Here is an 18,003-nt window from a genome sequence, read left to right on the forward strand (position 1 = left end):
CTCAAAATGAAGCGTCAGCTATAAATAGCCATGTAAATTTATTCTGCCTCAATGCTTATTGAGTTTTTCAATTTCCTCTCTTTTCCTGCTCTATCTCTTCTGGCAATGTCTCACATATTCATTTCTGTTACAGTTACACTCTTTGTGGAAATTTAGATTATTTCCTTGCCGTATGTACTTTCTTGCTATGTTCTGCTGCTGTATTCCTTCTTTAGTTTTATTAGTGTCTACCCTTTTCTGACACTTTGTAGTCACCTCTGTAGACAACCTTCTGCCTCATTGTTTCTCAGATATTCCTGAGAGTGTATTTGTCTGCTTTTGCTATTGTCTTCTTCTTTTAACCATGAGAAACATATTTCTTTGATTTTTCCTTTGGCTTTCCATTACTCATAATATGCTCAGTGCCATAGCTTCACAACCCTATATATACTTTTGCTCATCATTAAGTATCTGGTTTTGTTTCTACATTCTTCTAAATCCTTTTGTTTGTTTTTTTTTTTCTTTTTCTAATAAATGGCTGGTTTATTCTGTGCTGTGCATAAAATTTTCGCATTCTTTCTAACCTACTGTTTCCCTTAAACTCCTATATTTCTTCTATGTCAAGCAAATAATACTCCCTTCACATCAGAAATAATGTATGAAAATTGCCTTTCGTGACTTGGGTGGTTTCACATTAGTTTAACTTTTGTTAATTAAGCTTTTTTTTCCAGTTTAGTAATATGTATTATCTAGATTTATACACAATTCTGTGCTCGTCTTTGCTTCTTTGGAGAATTTTTGAAATAACAGTTACGAAACTAAGAATTCATACGGTGTCATATAGATGAGTCTATAGACTTTTGACTTTTTTATTTCAGTATGGATGGCACATGCAAGAAGGTTCGTTTGTTATCTTCAAGTTTAGCCTCAAAAAAATAATCTGCCTCTTGTTAACATTTTTTGGGTGTAAATGACTTGATTTATACTGCTGAATAATTCTGAACCACAGCTTTTAGAAACAGTGCTTGGCATATATTCAGTCAATATTTCTGCTTTAATTTCAAGATTTGAAAACATATTTTTAAAAATATTTTCTGGAAATATATGCTTTAGAATTTAATTTGGAGATGAGATAGCTAAAAGATCAATGGTGTTAAAATCCTGTGAAATAGTGACTTTGATTCTCAGTTGCACATGTTGCTTTATTTTAGAAAGTGTAATCCTTTGTGAATATAAAACCTACTTTTAAAGGTATTTTCATTTATTAAGTGGCTAAAAGGTGAAAAACTGCTTGAAGGAATGAATGAGCCAGGTCTGACCTTTGATTTTAACTTGTTCTTGTCATCTAGACCCAGCTGTGAGACTGGCGTTGTTCAAAAACAATGAAAATAAACATCTCCATGTGAAACCACTGAGGAAGACACAGCCTATAAATGCTAGTTACTTTGAAGGTATGAACAAGTATTTCACTTTATGCATATAAGCGTTTTTATCTTTTAATGTGTTTTAAGCAAGCCTACTTGAAATGTAAAACAATATGCACAAATAGAAGAAGTCAAGAGTTTAAGGTCCTTATCTTTTCCTGAGTATCTCAAGTTACAGCAGTGAAACATTCCAATTTCTGTTCATCAGGGAGGGTGAGGGTGCTCCTAGCGATTAATTCATAATAAACTGGTACATAACTTATTTATTATTATTACATTTTCATCATAAAAATAATCATTATAAAAACATAAAAACATGTCAAAAACATATAAAATGCAAAACACTAAAATAAAATTTTCAAAATGAAATGCCACTTCAAATTCTTCATCTCTTTGTCATCTTTTCTCAAGCTATCCATTAATTCCTGATAATCATTAACATGTTTTTAGGAAAGTACTTTCATAAATATTCCCTAAAACCCATTATTTGACAGAAGACAAGAAAATAATCTCCAGCATGTAAATATAAAACTGACCTTCCAAAAGCATTTAAACACTGGTGTAGCTCCTTTACTGTTGAAAATAATTTTAAAACCCTCTTCGATTTCAGTATAATTAGAATAAAGCTAATTCTACTGAAAATGCTCTTGTTCTAAGAAGCTGAACATCTCTGGAGGCATTTTTTTTTCACTGTTTTGATTACTTTTGCAACTCAGTGTGTTCAGAGAGTTGTCTCTTCTGTCCTTCTGTCTTTTCAAAGAAGTATCCATATGCTGTCTGATTTTTTTCCCAAGCCTACAAAGTAAAATTTAAAATAATGCTGCATTAATATTCACTGAATGAAAATAAAAATTAGAACCTGAGACAGGTGTGCAATCAACCTGAATGTACCTGAACTGAATTTGGTCAGTTAACCTAGCTGTATGAAAATCTAGATTTGCCTCACATTCATGAGTACATGCTCAGATTTGGTTGGAAGCAACTCTTGGTAAATTCTGAAGAGGAAAAATGTTTGCACTATTATTTTCCTTGGATCTAAGCATAAATTCACCTAGAATATAATCTGTATATATGTGACTGATTTAGTATTCCCAGTATCTCATATCTGTTGCTGTGGCTATGCTTATATGCCAGAGTGCATCATATACTGAATAGAACATGCTGACTACGTATAAAACACTGAATGTCCTAAGCTTACAAGCAGTAGCATGACTGTTCAAAACCATATCAAGCTTGATCACAGGCTCAATACCCTAAAGTCATTATAGGTTTAGCCTAGCTTTTCTGCCATCAGTTTATCTGTTCCTGTCTGGAGATATTGGAAAAGCCAATGTATGCGTCCTAAATATTAGTGAAATTATTTTTGTAATACATGGAGAGAAGGTACCATAGCAGATGAGAGATCAAAAGGCGAGCACTGTAGTGGCACTCTTGTTTATCTTTCATTTCAGGGACCACTGGGTTCCTTTGGCCAGCTAATAGATTTTTTTTTTTTTCCATCTTTTACTGGGTGCTCATATGCAATCTGCTAATCCTTCAAGATGAGCAATACTCTTCTGTTGGATCAGAATATAAAATTCTCCTACCTGAAGTATTGCTATTGCAGATGGTATGGCTAGAAAAAGCTAGGTTGTGATTTAGAACTCTGAGAGGAACACAGATCATTTATTTATGTGTATGTGAGATACCATCAGACCAAACTAAGAGTTTAAATTTAGAATTTGGTAACACTTTGCCTGTTACCTACTACAAAGCAAAGCACATGCATGATAATTTCAGCATTGTGTTATCTGTCATTTCTTCCCTCACTCACAGAAAAGCTTGTTTCCCATTTCCTCTCTCTCACCTTTTGACCATTTCTTCCTCTTTTGCCTGGAATAGATTTCTTTGGGTCTGTTCTCCGATGGGAGTTCTTTCTGTAACAAGAAGGTGGAATGTTTTCACTCTGTATCCATAAATCTTGTGGACACTGTATTTTAAGTCAAGAGAGAACACAGACCAGTCCATTGCATGGTGGAAATAAACTTCCTCCATTCAAGCCCTTTTACCTTCACAGACTGGTAGTCACTGCTCTGGTAGAAAATCTGAATTCCAATCTATCTTCTTCATAAACTACTAGATAAATTACAAATAAAAAAATTAAATAAATAAAAGACATGTTCTAAATATTCCTGCTTTATTTCTTTAAATTGTGAAATGGGGGGAGAAACCATAGCATCAACAGCAAGTACACATATGTTATCTGTTAAATAACAGAATCACTACTTTTGAAAGGGGATGCCCTCGGAAGTGAAACAATTAGAACAGTTTTAGATTTTCAAACTGGAACATGTCATGGTAGTGAATATTTAAGAGGTAATCTAGTTAAAAAGTAAGATGAATGTCTTTTGTCTTCCCTGTGTCTTTAGCTTGTCTTTAAAAAAAAATAAGACAAAAAGAAGTAAAAAACGAGAGGTATAAAAATAAAGAGTGGAAAGGAATAAGTTTAATGTGTGTTGCTTGTGTATTTCAGAGGCAAAGGTTATATTCTGTTGTAAATTACTTTCTCATCTAAACTACTGCATCATATTGGCAGTGTTGTATCCTGCAGGAACACTGCATCTGTAAAAGAGTATCTAAACATAGTGAGGACACAGTATTGATTCTATATTCAACTCTATTCCTGTTATAAAAGTTGTGATGAGCTAATATGTGAAATGTTGGTATCCAATTTTGAAAACCTGTGCATAACTTTAATCCCATGGGACAATTCACATATCTCTAATCTGGCACACACATTGTAGGAATATACTTTTTTAAAATTGGAGAGACATCATAAAATTTTATTACATTTTAGAAGAGCCTTACTCACTGATGTTATAAAAATCCCCAGAGGGGACCATTATTTCACATTTGTATCACAATAGTATACAGAATTTAGTTGGAGACAAACCCCTTTGTATTATACGCTTCACCAACAGCATGAGGAAATGTTCCAACAGGCAAGAATTTACCATTTAAAAGTACAAGCAGTATGTGAAGGCACAAACCATGGGAGCATAATTAAATGTGTATTCGTGTATATGTGTGTGTGTATATGTGTATCTGTCAATATGCATACATTACATAGCACTTACGATTTTTTGTTTCTGTATTTAGAAAGGAAAGTAAATAATGAACAATTACTCGCTGGTGTAATTTGTAGTATCAACGTGTGTTTTGTAATCCTAATGCCTTCTGTCTATGTGCTGTTTCAATATCTTTAAAATGAAGTTAATACGTGTGGTTATTATCTAATACAGATTCATTAAAACGATAATTTAAATAAATAATATTTTTGAATCATGCTTATATATTATGACATTAACTTCAGTAGGTTATAAAGTATAAATATGTGTTTACTGCTTCTCTTAAGAAACTATAGCCTAATCAATAACCTGAAGACAGATGAAGGCCTGCCTTAATCTACTTTCACTTCTGATGATTTGCTGGATGTTCCCTGGAATTACATATACTACACTGTGGGGTTTTTTTGGTGTGATAAGTTTATGCTTCCACCCTGGTTGTTGAGTTTCAGTTAGTGTCAGTTGGTTGACAAACAAAATATGCCTGCTTACAATTTTAATGAAGGTTTTTTGAGATTCTCATGTGTTTTGTAGATGGTGACATTTCAAAAGATCTCAAAATTTTGGAAACGTTATGAGGATCACAGATAATTTTCGACATTTCCTATTTTGCTGCAAAGCATAACTTTAGAAAGCTTTATGACTGCTTCTCCTCTTGCCTGGAGGCTATTTCAGTTATTGATTTAACATAAAATAGTCTTGACTATTTTCTATCAAGTAGATCAGGAATTGGAGGAAGAATATACCATTGACTACTCTTTTCTTAAGAAACTCCAATTAGCCTTGACTGAACAAGTAACAGAACATCTCTCTCAGCAGTGGGTCTGTAATTACAGGGTATGTAATTTCATTTCTACGAAGGAAGAATACCTACTTCTCCAACCAGCAGAGTGAGTGCTGTGTCCCAGTACAGCAGCTCAGAACTAAAGAAGAAGCCCTGAGGCCTAGTACATTGTTTTGCTTTAGGAACAGTATGTATCTTTTGGGGTCCTCTTTAATCCATCTACCTCAGCGATTTTGGTGGGTTATCCAAATAGTTTCTGTTCAGAGGAATGGGAAGCTGGATTCCAATCTGTAGAGCAAACTGGGAGAAGACAGTAAATCAGCTAAGAGTCCAGTCAAACTATCCGAAGTATTATTTGGATATGATTATTTAACTTCTCAGAAATTCATAGACTATGCTCTAATTAGTTATGTAATTAGGTGATTTATTGCCACATATACATTTATTTTCAGTCATATCCATATCCATCAGTGGCACATCAATACCACACACTTCCAAGGAGTAGAAACAATGCAGCTTCACCCAGGAATGTGCACAATGACCAATGCCAGGAAGTTTAACTATATTAAAAATGCATTGGACTATGTTGTCAAGATATGTTTACTCAAGCTTGCGAACCTGTAGTTCTAATTGTTATTACTGTATTTCCCGTCATTTAATGCTCATTGGTGACTAAAGAAAACAATGAGTATACTGCTAAAGCAGATTTCACCAATACAGATTTGATAATGAACAGATTATGCTTTATCAGTTAGCTTTTAATTGCAGAAATATTTATTCATTTCTCTTTAAATTGTCGGTAGAAATAACATTTATTTTTCATATTGGAACAAGAAAAGGTAAAATGATCTTGTGATTATGTACTATGATTGGAAGATAAATATCAAGGATCCATTTAAAGTCATCTGTTTTCTAGCTTTCTGATAGTTAACAATTATAAAACTCCTTGTAGTCTCAAGTGGAAAATGTTGCAGAACATCTTTATAGATTATTATTACTAATGCTAATTAAAAATCTGAACTCGAGACTTTGGAAGGTGGTAATTTAAGATTATCTTTGAGTTAAATATGTGAGCTCATTAAAACATTGTTACATAGCGATCAACATAGTGTTTTAGGTTTTCTGTATTAAAAAAATACAGTGAAGAAAAAGTATATATGGCAATTAAATAGAACTTGTGTTTGTTCAAGTCACTGATGTTTTTAAATATCTGCATCAGAGTTCAGCGAGTTCTAAGAGTGGAATGCTAATATTCATCTTTTTTTGAGCCTGAAGTATTTTTGTGTGTTATTAAAGAATATTTGAAAAGGCATTGAACTACAGCTGTTAATTTGTGTTGGCTATTTTTGTATTTTAAAAATTAGCTATTTTCAATGGAGAAGTAAAAATGGCATCAACTCCCAGGAAGTGCATTGTTTGTGCACATCCATTTATAAATTAAGTCATCTTTTATTGAGCTGTGGTCTGAAAAGGATTAACAAACTTATTCTAAATCTGGCCTTGCTGCAATTATACCCTCTGAATTGACATGTTTACAGTTAAATTTAGTTATTACGTATCTCCCATGCTTTAAATTTGTATGCCACGTTAGTGAAGCAGTTTCTAAACCATAAAGCATTGACAAAAATGACAGAATAATGCATTTCCAGAGAATGCAAGATCTGTCCTGAAACGTGATGAAAATGCATTACAGAAACCTGTAGTGTGGAAGGGAATCTGTCTTTTTAAAATCAGAATTCTATGGCTTTGTTTCTTGTTATTTAATTTGAACTCACACAACAGAACTCTCGCATTGAAATCTTTTCTCATTTTAAGGAATTAATGGCTCTCCACCAGCCCTTTAACATGTAAAATGAGTAGGTTACTTGTGTCCAGTACATCCAAAAAGAGCCAGGTTAAAATAAACATAAGGAGTTGGATATCTTGGAAAAAATCTGTCATGGGTTTGGGTTAATCATCTCCAGAAGAAATTCAACTTGATGCCTGAAATGTAAGACTTCTTGGAGAAAGCAGTAAAGCCTGAGGCAGTGTTGATCTGAAGGAGTGCTCTCCATGGGTCAGAGCTGCTCTGCTGGCAGAGTGCAAACCCAGTTCACAACAGCGGTACGCTGAAAAGTTGTAAAAGACTGCAGGGGCCTTACAGTGCACGCAGTCAAGCTTTGGTTACATAGTTCTAGTGGCCCAGTTTCTTATTAGAAAATAAAACTAAAAAATAAAATCTGTGCCTAATTTTCTAGCCTCCTGTCCATCAATGACAGTGTAGGATTTTTTCAGTATTCGTGCAGTGAAGGAATCCTGAAATTATCATATATGTTAAAAGATAAATATGTAAAATATCATTTATGTGTGCTTATGCAGTGCACTTCAGTGTCTGAATATTTATAAATGATCTACATATATGACAGTTATATTAATATTTTTGCTTTTCAGATTTATTTTAAAAAAATAAACAATAAAAAATCTATTTGCCTGAACAGGAGGTACTTGCCATAGATGCATACTTACTTAATCTTATGAATTCTCAGTGTGGTTCTAGTCTTCAGGGTTTCTGTATTCCTGTGTTAAAGGTTTCTAACCACATATTTCACCTGCCTGTGTATTATCTCTTTGTTCCTGTCTCTAATATTTTGCAGACTCTTGTAATTTGTGGTGGTATAAGGACTTTATTAGTACATCAGACTTAAATGCAGTCTCTAAGCTAGAGTGTTTGCTCCAACAAAGTCCCAAAACTCCAATTTTATACAATGTGTAGGCTGTTACCTGCGATTCCATAGCACAGTAGTTTACCAATCTTTAGCCTAAAGGAACTGAACATGAAAAAAAAGAAAAAGAAAAACAAAAAAAGTCCTTCTGCTTTTTTGCTAATAACTACCCAATGATGACATCAGTGGGAATGGAATTTCACCCAAAATGTCATCAGAGGTGAAGACTATGTTATCTCATTATTGAATAAGGTAACACAATTGTTCAGATAGTTTTATTTGTATCTTCTAAGATTCTATGTCTCTTTCTTTCTGCCTTTCCTAGACGTTTTATGTCCAAAAGCTAGGTAGTGTAGATATCTGCATCTCAGCCAATGTATATGTAAACACGTTTACTCCACATTCAGATCCACAGCTTTTAAGACTGAATAAGGCAATCATTTTGGATTAATAGATCCCTGAGTACTGAAGCATTTCAAATCCTTTTTCATTTGACCATTCAGTGACCTGATAACTATTTCCTGTCCCTAAGTAAGGTTGTGACCCAGGTCTTAGAATGCAAAAGACAGATAATTTTAGCAACAAGTTAAATCCAAAAGGATTTGGTTGGAGGGGGTAAGGAAGAATAGGTTTGGCTAAATTCCTCTAAATAAAGCATTACAGCACTTGGCTTTAGTACATCTAGTTAAAAGTAATTGTTGAATTTGCTATCTGTTTGGATGGTTGGGGACTGTAGCCCATATTGGGGTGGTTACTGAACTGTACCCAGTTTCTACACTTCCACAAACCAATTTCTAATGAAGCGGTCATTAAAAGTGGATTTTAAAATGTATTCCAAGCATTTTCCAAAGCAACTTGTTCAAGCATTACAATCATATTGCTATGCAAATTACATTTTAACATAGGGCACAGAAAGTGTATAGTTTGTGTCCGTAAAAGTGTCATGAATGTTGCATTTCACATTCATCTTGCAAAAGAATTTCCATTTAGTATGAAGCTACGAACAAGGAATATAAGGTATTCTTAGAAATATTTTATAGGTACAAATCTTGTTTCACTTGGACAACATGATGCATTTTAAATCCTAAGAAACGTTTCCTTTAGATATACAGTTTAGTAGCAATACCTCTGCATATTTTAAGTACTTTCAGAGGTGAATTAAAGGAAGGCCTTCACTACAGAGCTTTTCATTGATTTGAAACTGTAATTGATTGAAGTAATGGAATATTAATACTATTAATGATATCAGAGATCTACTGCATTACAAAAAGGCCATTTTCATGTGTTTAATGTTCAACACACATTTAAGTCTCATTTTTTCATTAATAACGTGGTTTAGATACATAATATTTGCTGGTATTGGGCAATATTTTTTATGCAGAACATTACAAGAAGACTTTAAAATTGAAATATAGGTATTAAAATTTTTATGCTGTTCAATACTGACTCTTATAGCAAAGCTCTCTACCTTTTACAGGTTTCATATGATCTATAAGATCTATGTGTGATAGACTTTAGATAATTTTACAAGAAAATGCAATTAACTCAAATATTCTAAAAAAAATGTACAATCATGCAGTGATACCTGAGTAACTTTTATACAACACTTCACATTTTATTTCTATAATGTACATCTTCCAACTTCATAACTTTAGAGTTCAATTCTTATCACATGCAGTACAGAAACGATAGCAGTTTTTTGAAATTTGAATATAGGTTTGTGATCTTTTGAAGTATGCGCTGCAGATATTTTATCTGGTTTATGCACATAAAAAAGGTAGAAATACTGATTTTTCCAGTTACTTTCATGTATATGTATGTATGTATTTTTTTCTCATATTCCTGAGAAAGGTTGTGTACAGAGATAATATTTCTATATAAAATTTTGTTTACATGGTGTGCACATTTATTCCCAGGTTAACTAATCCAACATGGTTATAATTTCATAAAGTACTACTTTTGGGGAATCCTGTAGGCAACCCAGTCCAGGTAACGAGATAAAGAAATACAAGTGCCCAGCCAAAAGAACACCTTCATTTCTCTTTCACAGTCATTATTAGACAGGAAGATTATTAATAACTTTAATTTTTTGAATGTTTTCTAAATGCAGATTAGGTATCAGGCTGAGAAATATATACTAAGAAATTGACTGTGGAATCTCATTTTCCTATAACACTTGCATGCTTTTTTTTTGTGAACAAGCAGCAAGCTCAGTAGTTTCCAGTTGATGAAGACACCAGAGGTATCTTTGTCAAAAATAAAATTAACTCTTTTAAGAGGAAGAATTTAAACATTAATGTGTATTACGAAGTTAAACTTACAGAGAATTTGCTTTAATAGTTGATGTGTATTTTGTGAGAAATTAGAAGTGAATGAAAAAAGAAAGGAAGCTATGTGCTACTAATGCAGAAAGTTCTGATTTAACCTACCAATGACCTGACTTTGTTTGTTCAGATGACAGTTCTAAAAGTGTGCAGAGAATATTCCCTTTTAATACAGTTATTTGCCGCGAGCTGTGACCTCACTGCCTGTCAGGGAGCAGGTCTGAATTGGCCCTTTCTCTGATATCGTGACATTGCTTCTGTTGCCTCGATTGTGACCTCTGATTGCCTGATACCCCTGAGAATTCAATTTAATAAGCGTGACTCCTGACTCTTAGCCAGGTCTGCCTTCTTAGGTTTTGTCAGACTCTACTTGTAGTCTGGTCTACATATGCTAAAATACTGCATAGGCTGTCATCATACTATGTGAGTTGTGTGCACTGTATTTAAAATTCTCTTTCAAACATATTTCATTTATTGCAAACAGAAATATTTATAGAAGCTTACTAGGAATAAATTATTAAAGCTGCTACTTCCACAGTTATGGCTGCTCAGGATTTTTGTTTTTTTACCTTTTTACAGTTACTATTATTGCACTATATTACTAAGAATGCATGTTATCCGAGCATCATACTAATTTCTTATTTTGAAATTTATTTCCCCTATGAGAGTGTTATGTATTTCTATGACTTCCCAACAACAATATGTTCATTATAGAATTAGCAGGGGCAAATTCTCTTTTTTCACTGCATATCTCATATGGTTACACAACAGACAGTACTGATGAGCACCCAGAGCACTGAGATGTAGTTATTCAGGACTAGTCAGTTGAAAGCTGAAGAGTCTGTTTGGAATGCAGAAGGTGAGTAGAACTATGACTTATTAAATATCATTGAAAATTAGATATCTTGGGTTTAGTGATTATTTTACTACATCATTGCATTTTCTCCTGTTTTCGTCCTTTTCTAGCCAGAATCCTGAAGGAGAGTCTATTCAAAGATCTCACTGCCTTGAAGGTGATGATGCTATTCAGACATTGCTGCAGTTCTAGTATCCCTTGATGCATTCACTGAACCAGAATATGGAGAAGTTCAAAGATTTGAAAAAGAGTTTCAAGAACTGTGGTACAATTTACAGACAAGTTTTTGTATTTACTTATATAAGTTTTTGTATTATTGAATATACATATACCTTTTTCTAACCTCTGTATCAATACCTCTAACATACTAGCTCAAATCAACATAGCTTTTCAGAAAAGCAGAAAAATCTTGCTGAACAAAATAATGCTTTGTTCTCACTTTTGTAGTAAAATGAAAAAAAGTCTGTAAATATTGCAATTTCATTTCATATTTCTCTATTTCTTCAACTGTTTTATAGAACTCTGTTCACCTTTTCACTCAGATTATTTTATGTTAAAATTGCTGTATCTTGTATGACAATGAAACTATATTAGAATCTTTTGTATAAAACATGTTCTCTAGTATAAGGTAAAAAGCAGGTATTTTTTTACTGCATTCAAATTTGGCAATGAAATGCTGTTTGTTCTTCTTTATGACAGCAATTGTTACAGTGGAAGTAAAATCTTGGTTTGGACAGTTATTTTTTTATTTTTTTTTTATCTTTTTCACAAATTGATGTGTAAAATAATACAATTTTAATAGCCTAATGCAGTAAACCGCATAATATCTGTTTCCTTCTTCTGGAGTAAATAGTATAAGATTATCTACTGAAGTTCCTTGACCTGAAGTGAGGGTTTGCTTACCTAATTGGAATTTATGGGACTTCTTTTCATTCTGCATCAGACCTAAATGCTCTATAAGTGCTGTTTATAAGCTCCTGTGCTATTTGCAGGAGCATAGATAATTAGCTGAAAAAAAGCCAAGTTAGGAATGGACAATTATTTTACCTGTTGTAAGGCAACAAGTAAAACAAATCACACTTTTAAGTTAATTAGATATGGCTGCCTAGAAGGCTATTACAAATATAATCAGAATACACATGAGGCAAATTCATCTATTGAGAATCATCATGGCATTTAACTTATTCCCTCCTTTTCAAATGAATTTTATGTATATGTACATAGAAACATATATGCATATGTCAGTGAGTTGGGGAGTTTAATAGCAAACTTAGCTGAAAAGTTTAATTAAAAAAAAACTAATTTAAAAGTAGCTAGTCTAAGAATATTTACAGTCAAGCTTAAGGAAGATTAATTTATGTTTGATAATGAAACAGTTTTTTGTTATATTCATTTTCTCATTAAAAAAAAAGAATTTGAATTAAGGTCTAAACAAAATTCTATAGAAAAACAGGAGGAGTCAGGGCTAATTTATTCTCTTTTCATCTCTAATTTCTTCATTCAGTAAGGTAAATCATTCAAACCTCTGCACGGATAGAAAAAAATGTCATTGTAACTACAACTGATCTCACATCAACATCATCAAGCCAATTCTATTATTGCGGGGCTGAATACTCTTGAATATGTGTTGATTTTCCTAATATTATGTACTTATTTCTATTATTGCATTTTTCATGTGTTTACAAGCTGAAAATTTCAGTCCAAATAATCAAAAAATTCATTTTAGGAATCTATAAAAATGCTAAGTGCTTTGAGGCATACGAATTAAGAATTAACCTGGAGCAACTTGTAAGCAAATTGTGGCTTGGGGATTTTTGATTCTAGTTTTGATTTTTGTTTTATTTTTTTTTTTTTTACCTGGAATTCCTTTGTTGTTTTGTTGTGGATTTTTGGTTTTGGGTTTTTTTTTAATATTTAGGTAGATCCATAAGACCCTGAAATTTTATATCATTATTCTCTTCCATGATGTATAAACCAATTAAGTATAACTCAATAAGAAGAATTAGTACTTTAATGTCTATATTTATTAATAGTCACTCATAAGTTTAGTACTTATGGTTCTCCTTAATCTGGGTATAAATATATAAGAATTGTATACACTTGGGGATTAACTCATTTTAGATGTAGAGTCTTAAGAAAAAGAACCATCTCTATGTGAGACTTTTTTTCCATTTAATTCAATGTGCATTAAATCAACCCTTGTTTATACAACATTTGGCATAAAGACAGGCCTGATCTTCAGTGGTACCTCTGGGTTTTACTGTAAAGTAAATTAAGCAGGAGCCTTGCACTTAGTCTGTGTAGACTCTCTGTGTGTATTTGAAAACCTAGAGTAGTTTGCTGCTATGCACTACTGCACAGACAAAACTGTGATTTGTTTTAACAATATGTTCATCAAATACCAACAGGTATTTAATGTCAGCATTCGAAAGTAAGCCAGAAGTAATTTCACCGATGCAAAATAAAACACTTGTAAATTGAAATTTATGTGTATACATAATAGATAAAATAGATAACAAATTCATAGGTATTTGTAACTGAACTGCGTATTGATGTTAATACAATAATTTCATTATTTGACTTTCAGTGTTATTCTGCATTGAAAAATACCAATCACATGTGGCACTAGTGTACGTCATGTGTATTGATGCATGTGAGTTCTTATAAACAAGTCCATATATTATTCAGATAACTATCTAGAAAAAATGTTTATTCACAAGAGTAAACATAACAAAGATTATTTTAATGTACATTCCAAAGCTGTGATACAAAATTACTTATTTTAATTACTTATAAAAATGATGACTATTAATGTGGTGCAAGTCAGCTTTGCTGACTAACTTCATGCTGCTCCTGAGTAATGACTTTTTTTCTTTTTTTTTTAATACTTGGCCATGTATCTTCTCAGATTTTTGTTTTGAAATAATTTGTATTGGGTTTGGATTTATTTTTTTTTGTCCCTTTCTTGTACTTTTAAGTCCTTCAGTACAAACAAAACCTACCTTACTAGTTGTCACACTCAATAAAATTTATTGTATTTTGTATTTTCTGTCCTCCTGACAAGGGACAACATTGTAGTTAGACCTCCTGTGCCCTTACATAATTTTATTTTGTGTTTGTTTTTTTTGAGAATTCCTTTAGAAGATCTGATGTTGTAAATCAGTTTGCTTGGTTTATTGAATTTAGAGAAGAGTATTCCTCTGGCTTGGTCTCGATATGAAATGATAATCTTTTTTTGTTTGGGAATACTGTTTCATTAGTGAACAACTAAACACTTCTGTTCAAGTTCTTAATTGCTTCTGTCAGATAACCTTAAGAACTGGGAATGCATAGAAATAAAATCTAACAAAAAACTTTATAAAAAATTGTTTTGATACCATGCATCTTGTAATTTTCTCCTGAGCAATATAAAACCCATTCCTCTGTTCAGTAGAGAGCATCCATCATTAGGGGTTTATTAATTCCCAAAGATTCTGAGAAAAAATAGAGTCTGCACTAGGCGTATTTGTGGGATAAGACAACTTATGTAAGGATGTAGGAGGTAAGGATAAACAAAATAGGCTCAGTATACTTGCATTTTATTTATTCCTTACACTTACTAATGAATGACTGAGCATGGAAACACTCAACATATTATTTCAAAATATTTTTTACATCTCCTTGATTTCTTTGGTTCTTCAAGGGCCTTGACTGTACAAAGATCTCTGAGTAACTGTTGGCTATATTCCAAATTTGTTTCTCAGGTTTGGTTTTGGAGGGGTTTTTTGTGTTGTTTTCATTGTTTTTCTTTTTAAGAAAGAAACAGCTAGATTTTTTCACATATATGAAGCTGTTTTATGTTGTTTCCCAACCTATACATAAAACAAGTCTGCCCTTGGGTGGTCAGACTGAGAAATGTTAATGTTCATTTTAGTTGTAGTGCAACTTCTACCTGTTTGAGTTTGAGGAACCTGAGGAAGCCATGTGTGTATCTGTGTACATAGTTAGATGCTGAGATACTTAAATTTTATATGTCTATATATTTTACATCCTATCTTTGTCACTTGTTATACTTTTATTCCTGAGTAAAATACAGTCTATCTTCGCTTTTACCACAGCATTAATCCAATAAAAAAATTCTCACTATCCTAATAGTAATGCTGTTTATTATATTATTACCACTATGTACAAGTCCAGCATACTAGGGCTGAAGACTCTGATGCTTGGGTGCCTTCAATACTTGCATTAGTACAAACAAAAATACCCAGAACAGCTGATATATGGAGTCAGTATCTATATAGCATTCAATCAAAAATTTAATAAATGCAAAATCCTAGACTTAGTCACCAGAGCTCGATATTTGCATTTCCAGTCTTGGAAGGTTTCAGAGAAACTAGAATCTGACGCTTTCCAAATGTTTGTGCAGCTTATTCTTCTGCATTTTCTTCTGCTTTTCTTCTGCTCTTCTATGGTGAAGAAAATCACATGGGCTTTGTCATTCACTGAGATTAAAACAAATAACCATAACTATATTTTTAATTCCACTATTAAATAACTGCTGTAGCATTCTGAAGAAATAAACCTTGTTTTTTTCTGAGTATTTCATGGATACGAATGTGTTTCAACAGTAGTCTACATAACTCTAAGCAAAATGGTTTAAATTGTGCAAAATTAACCAGCTCAATCAAATGGTAGAATATTGTTTTGGTTTCCAGCATCTTAAAAAAAAAATTATATAAAATGTTATATATATATTTTTTATATATGTATATATATATATATAATTATTTGGTGAATAGGGAATCTTATGTTTACTAGTGTGGACCTGTATTAAAGCAGTTCACTAATGTTCCTTTTTCTTGTTTTCCCATCTCTATACCTTTTTAATTGACTCGAACAACCAAGTCTTACATTATTAATGTTATTAGCCCACCTCTATTCAATCCCTAAATCTTCCTCTATATGGATCTTAAAGTTCCTATACCAAGATCCACTGCCCGAATCAGATCAGAATAGTCATAAATTAGCAAAAAATTAAATCAGCAATTACCTGTGTGGCAGCTTCCTGTCCATACCTCAGGTGAAATATTTCTTTAGATTTACAGGTCAGTTCTGAAAGGTGATACATATATATAGATACAGATATATATTTATATCTTAGGAAATGTCACTATATGAAACTGATATTGTTCTGAAGGAAGTTATAGAAGAAAAATGAGAAACTGTGTTTAACGTAAATAGAATACAGAAAGTGGTGACAGCCCATAAAAGTTGCAAAAATGGGATAAATTGGAAGGAACAGTGTTTAATGCTGCCTTGAAGTCAGTGCCAGGAGAGTGGAACTTATGAAGTAATTCAAAGGGAAATGAACCATGTTCATAAGAAGAGTAAAAGACATAAGCAGTTTAAGATGAATTAGTTGTTTGTAATATATTTGTGTGATCAGATGGCTGCAATGGAAGAGATTAAATAATCTGGAAATACTGTAAGAACCTCATTGACACTGTTGTGGTATGAAGAGAGAAATAACATTAAATAAGTTATCTTAAAAGTATGCCATTGAAGACTATGTAAGACTTGGATTTGCCTTAGCTTGGGGAAAGGAGCAAATTTAGCATAAAAAATAAGCTAGGTATAAATACTAATTGCTACTGATAAATAGTAGGGGTGGAGTATTCTGCAGAAGCAGGAACAAATAGCAAAATGGAAAATAATGTGTGGGAAGGCCCAAGTTTGAAATCCTGTTTTCCTTGAATTCAGAAGCTGAAATCTGTGCAGTTTCAGTGGTTTAAGAATCTCAGTGAAAGTGTTCAGCTTTTGCATAATCAAATAAGACATCAAAGAAATAACACAGAAACCAAAGGCTGAAATATGGTATCCACTGAAGCAGAACGAACTATGTAAATGAAGCTTTATTACTGGTGTTAATCACCTAGAAATAGAGCAGAGTGTAAAAGACAGCAAAAATTAGAAATGAAAACAGAGAGAAAAAGGACAGCCAAAATAAAGACTACAGTCTTAACTGAAGATTGTGGGGATCTGGAGTCAGCGAAGGAAGAATGATGTGAAGGTGAGGTCAAGGACAGTCATGGTGAAAGGAGATGATTACAATAGCAGATGAAGAGACAGAGAAGAGAAGAAGGTTTGCAGATGGAATAGTAATATAGTAGACTTTATTTATAGTCTGAAAAAATCTGAAATACCTGGTAAAAAGAGACACAAGTCTGGGGGAGGGGAAGGTGGGAAAACCCCTCAGATTTATTTTTTTTTTTTAATTTCATATTTGCTTTTCTATTTTCTGAAAGACATGCTCTTTTGAGTTGTTCAAAACTCCCTGTTCAAAATTCTCTGTGATGTAGTTGATAAGGCATTTTTAAGCATCAAGAAATTTTGTAGGTCTTAACCTGTGGGTGGTATTCTTGTGAGAAAAACCTATTTCCAATCTTACTCAGCTGTGAACTCAGACACCACTATAAATATTTTTATTTGATTCGTGCTGGTCCTAGAGATGGAAGTTGATTCAGTCAAAAGTTACTCAGATGAAGAAGTTTCATCTACAATTACCTAATCTGTGCAGTATAGCTATGTTATAAAGAAGTTTCTTTGATTTTAAGGCAGAAATGTGTGTGTTTCACTATCTGAAAATTCCATACCTGAGCTGTAGATAAACAGTGCCTGAAGATACTGTAATTTTAAGTGAAAAGAATTCATATCAATTACTGCCCCATAATATTAATACCTGTCTGAAAGTCATATGTGTTAGTAAAATAGATGTATTCACTGAGTACCTGTGAATATGCTAAAGACCACTCTGAATACCATTGGTTTCCCAAAACCATGGAGGCATGTAG

At 32.8% G+C, this 18,003-nt stretch overlaps 1 protein-coding gene across 1 annotated transcript in view; it reads left to right on the plus strand.

Moving 5' to 3' along the window:
- LRRIQ1 (leucine rich repeats and IQ motif containing 1) overlaps positions 1-18,003 on the plus strand; it is a 110,325-nt gene that overhangs the window by 67,947 nt on the left and 24,375 nt on the right. Inside the window, exon 22 of the mRNA XM_034063056.1 lies at positions 1,329-1,430. Coding sequence (XP_033918947.1) covers positions 1,329-1,430 — 102 coding nt within the window. The remainder of the gene's footprint in view (positions 1-1,328; positions 1,431-18,003) is intronic.

Source organism: Melopsittacus undulatus, chromosome 5, assembly GCF_012275295.1.
Source record: "Melopsittacus undulatus isolate bMelUnd1 chromosome 5, bMelUnd1.mat.Z, whole genome shotgun sequence".
NCBI lineage: Eukaryota > Metazoa > Chordata > Aves > Psittaciformes > Psittaculidae > Melopsittacus > Melopsittacus undulatus.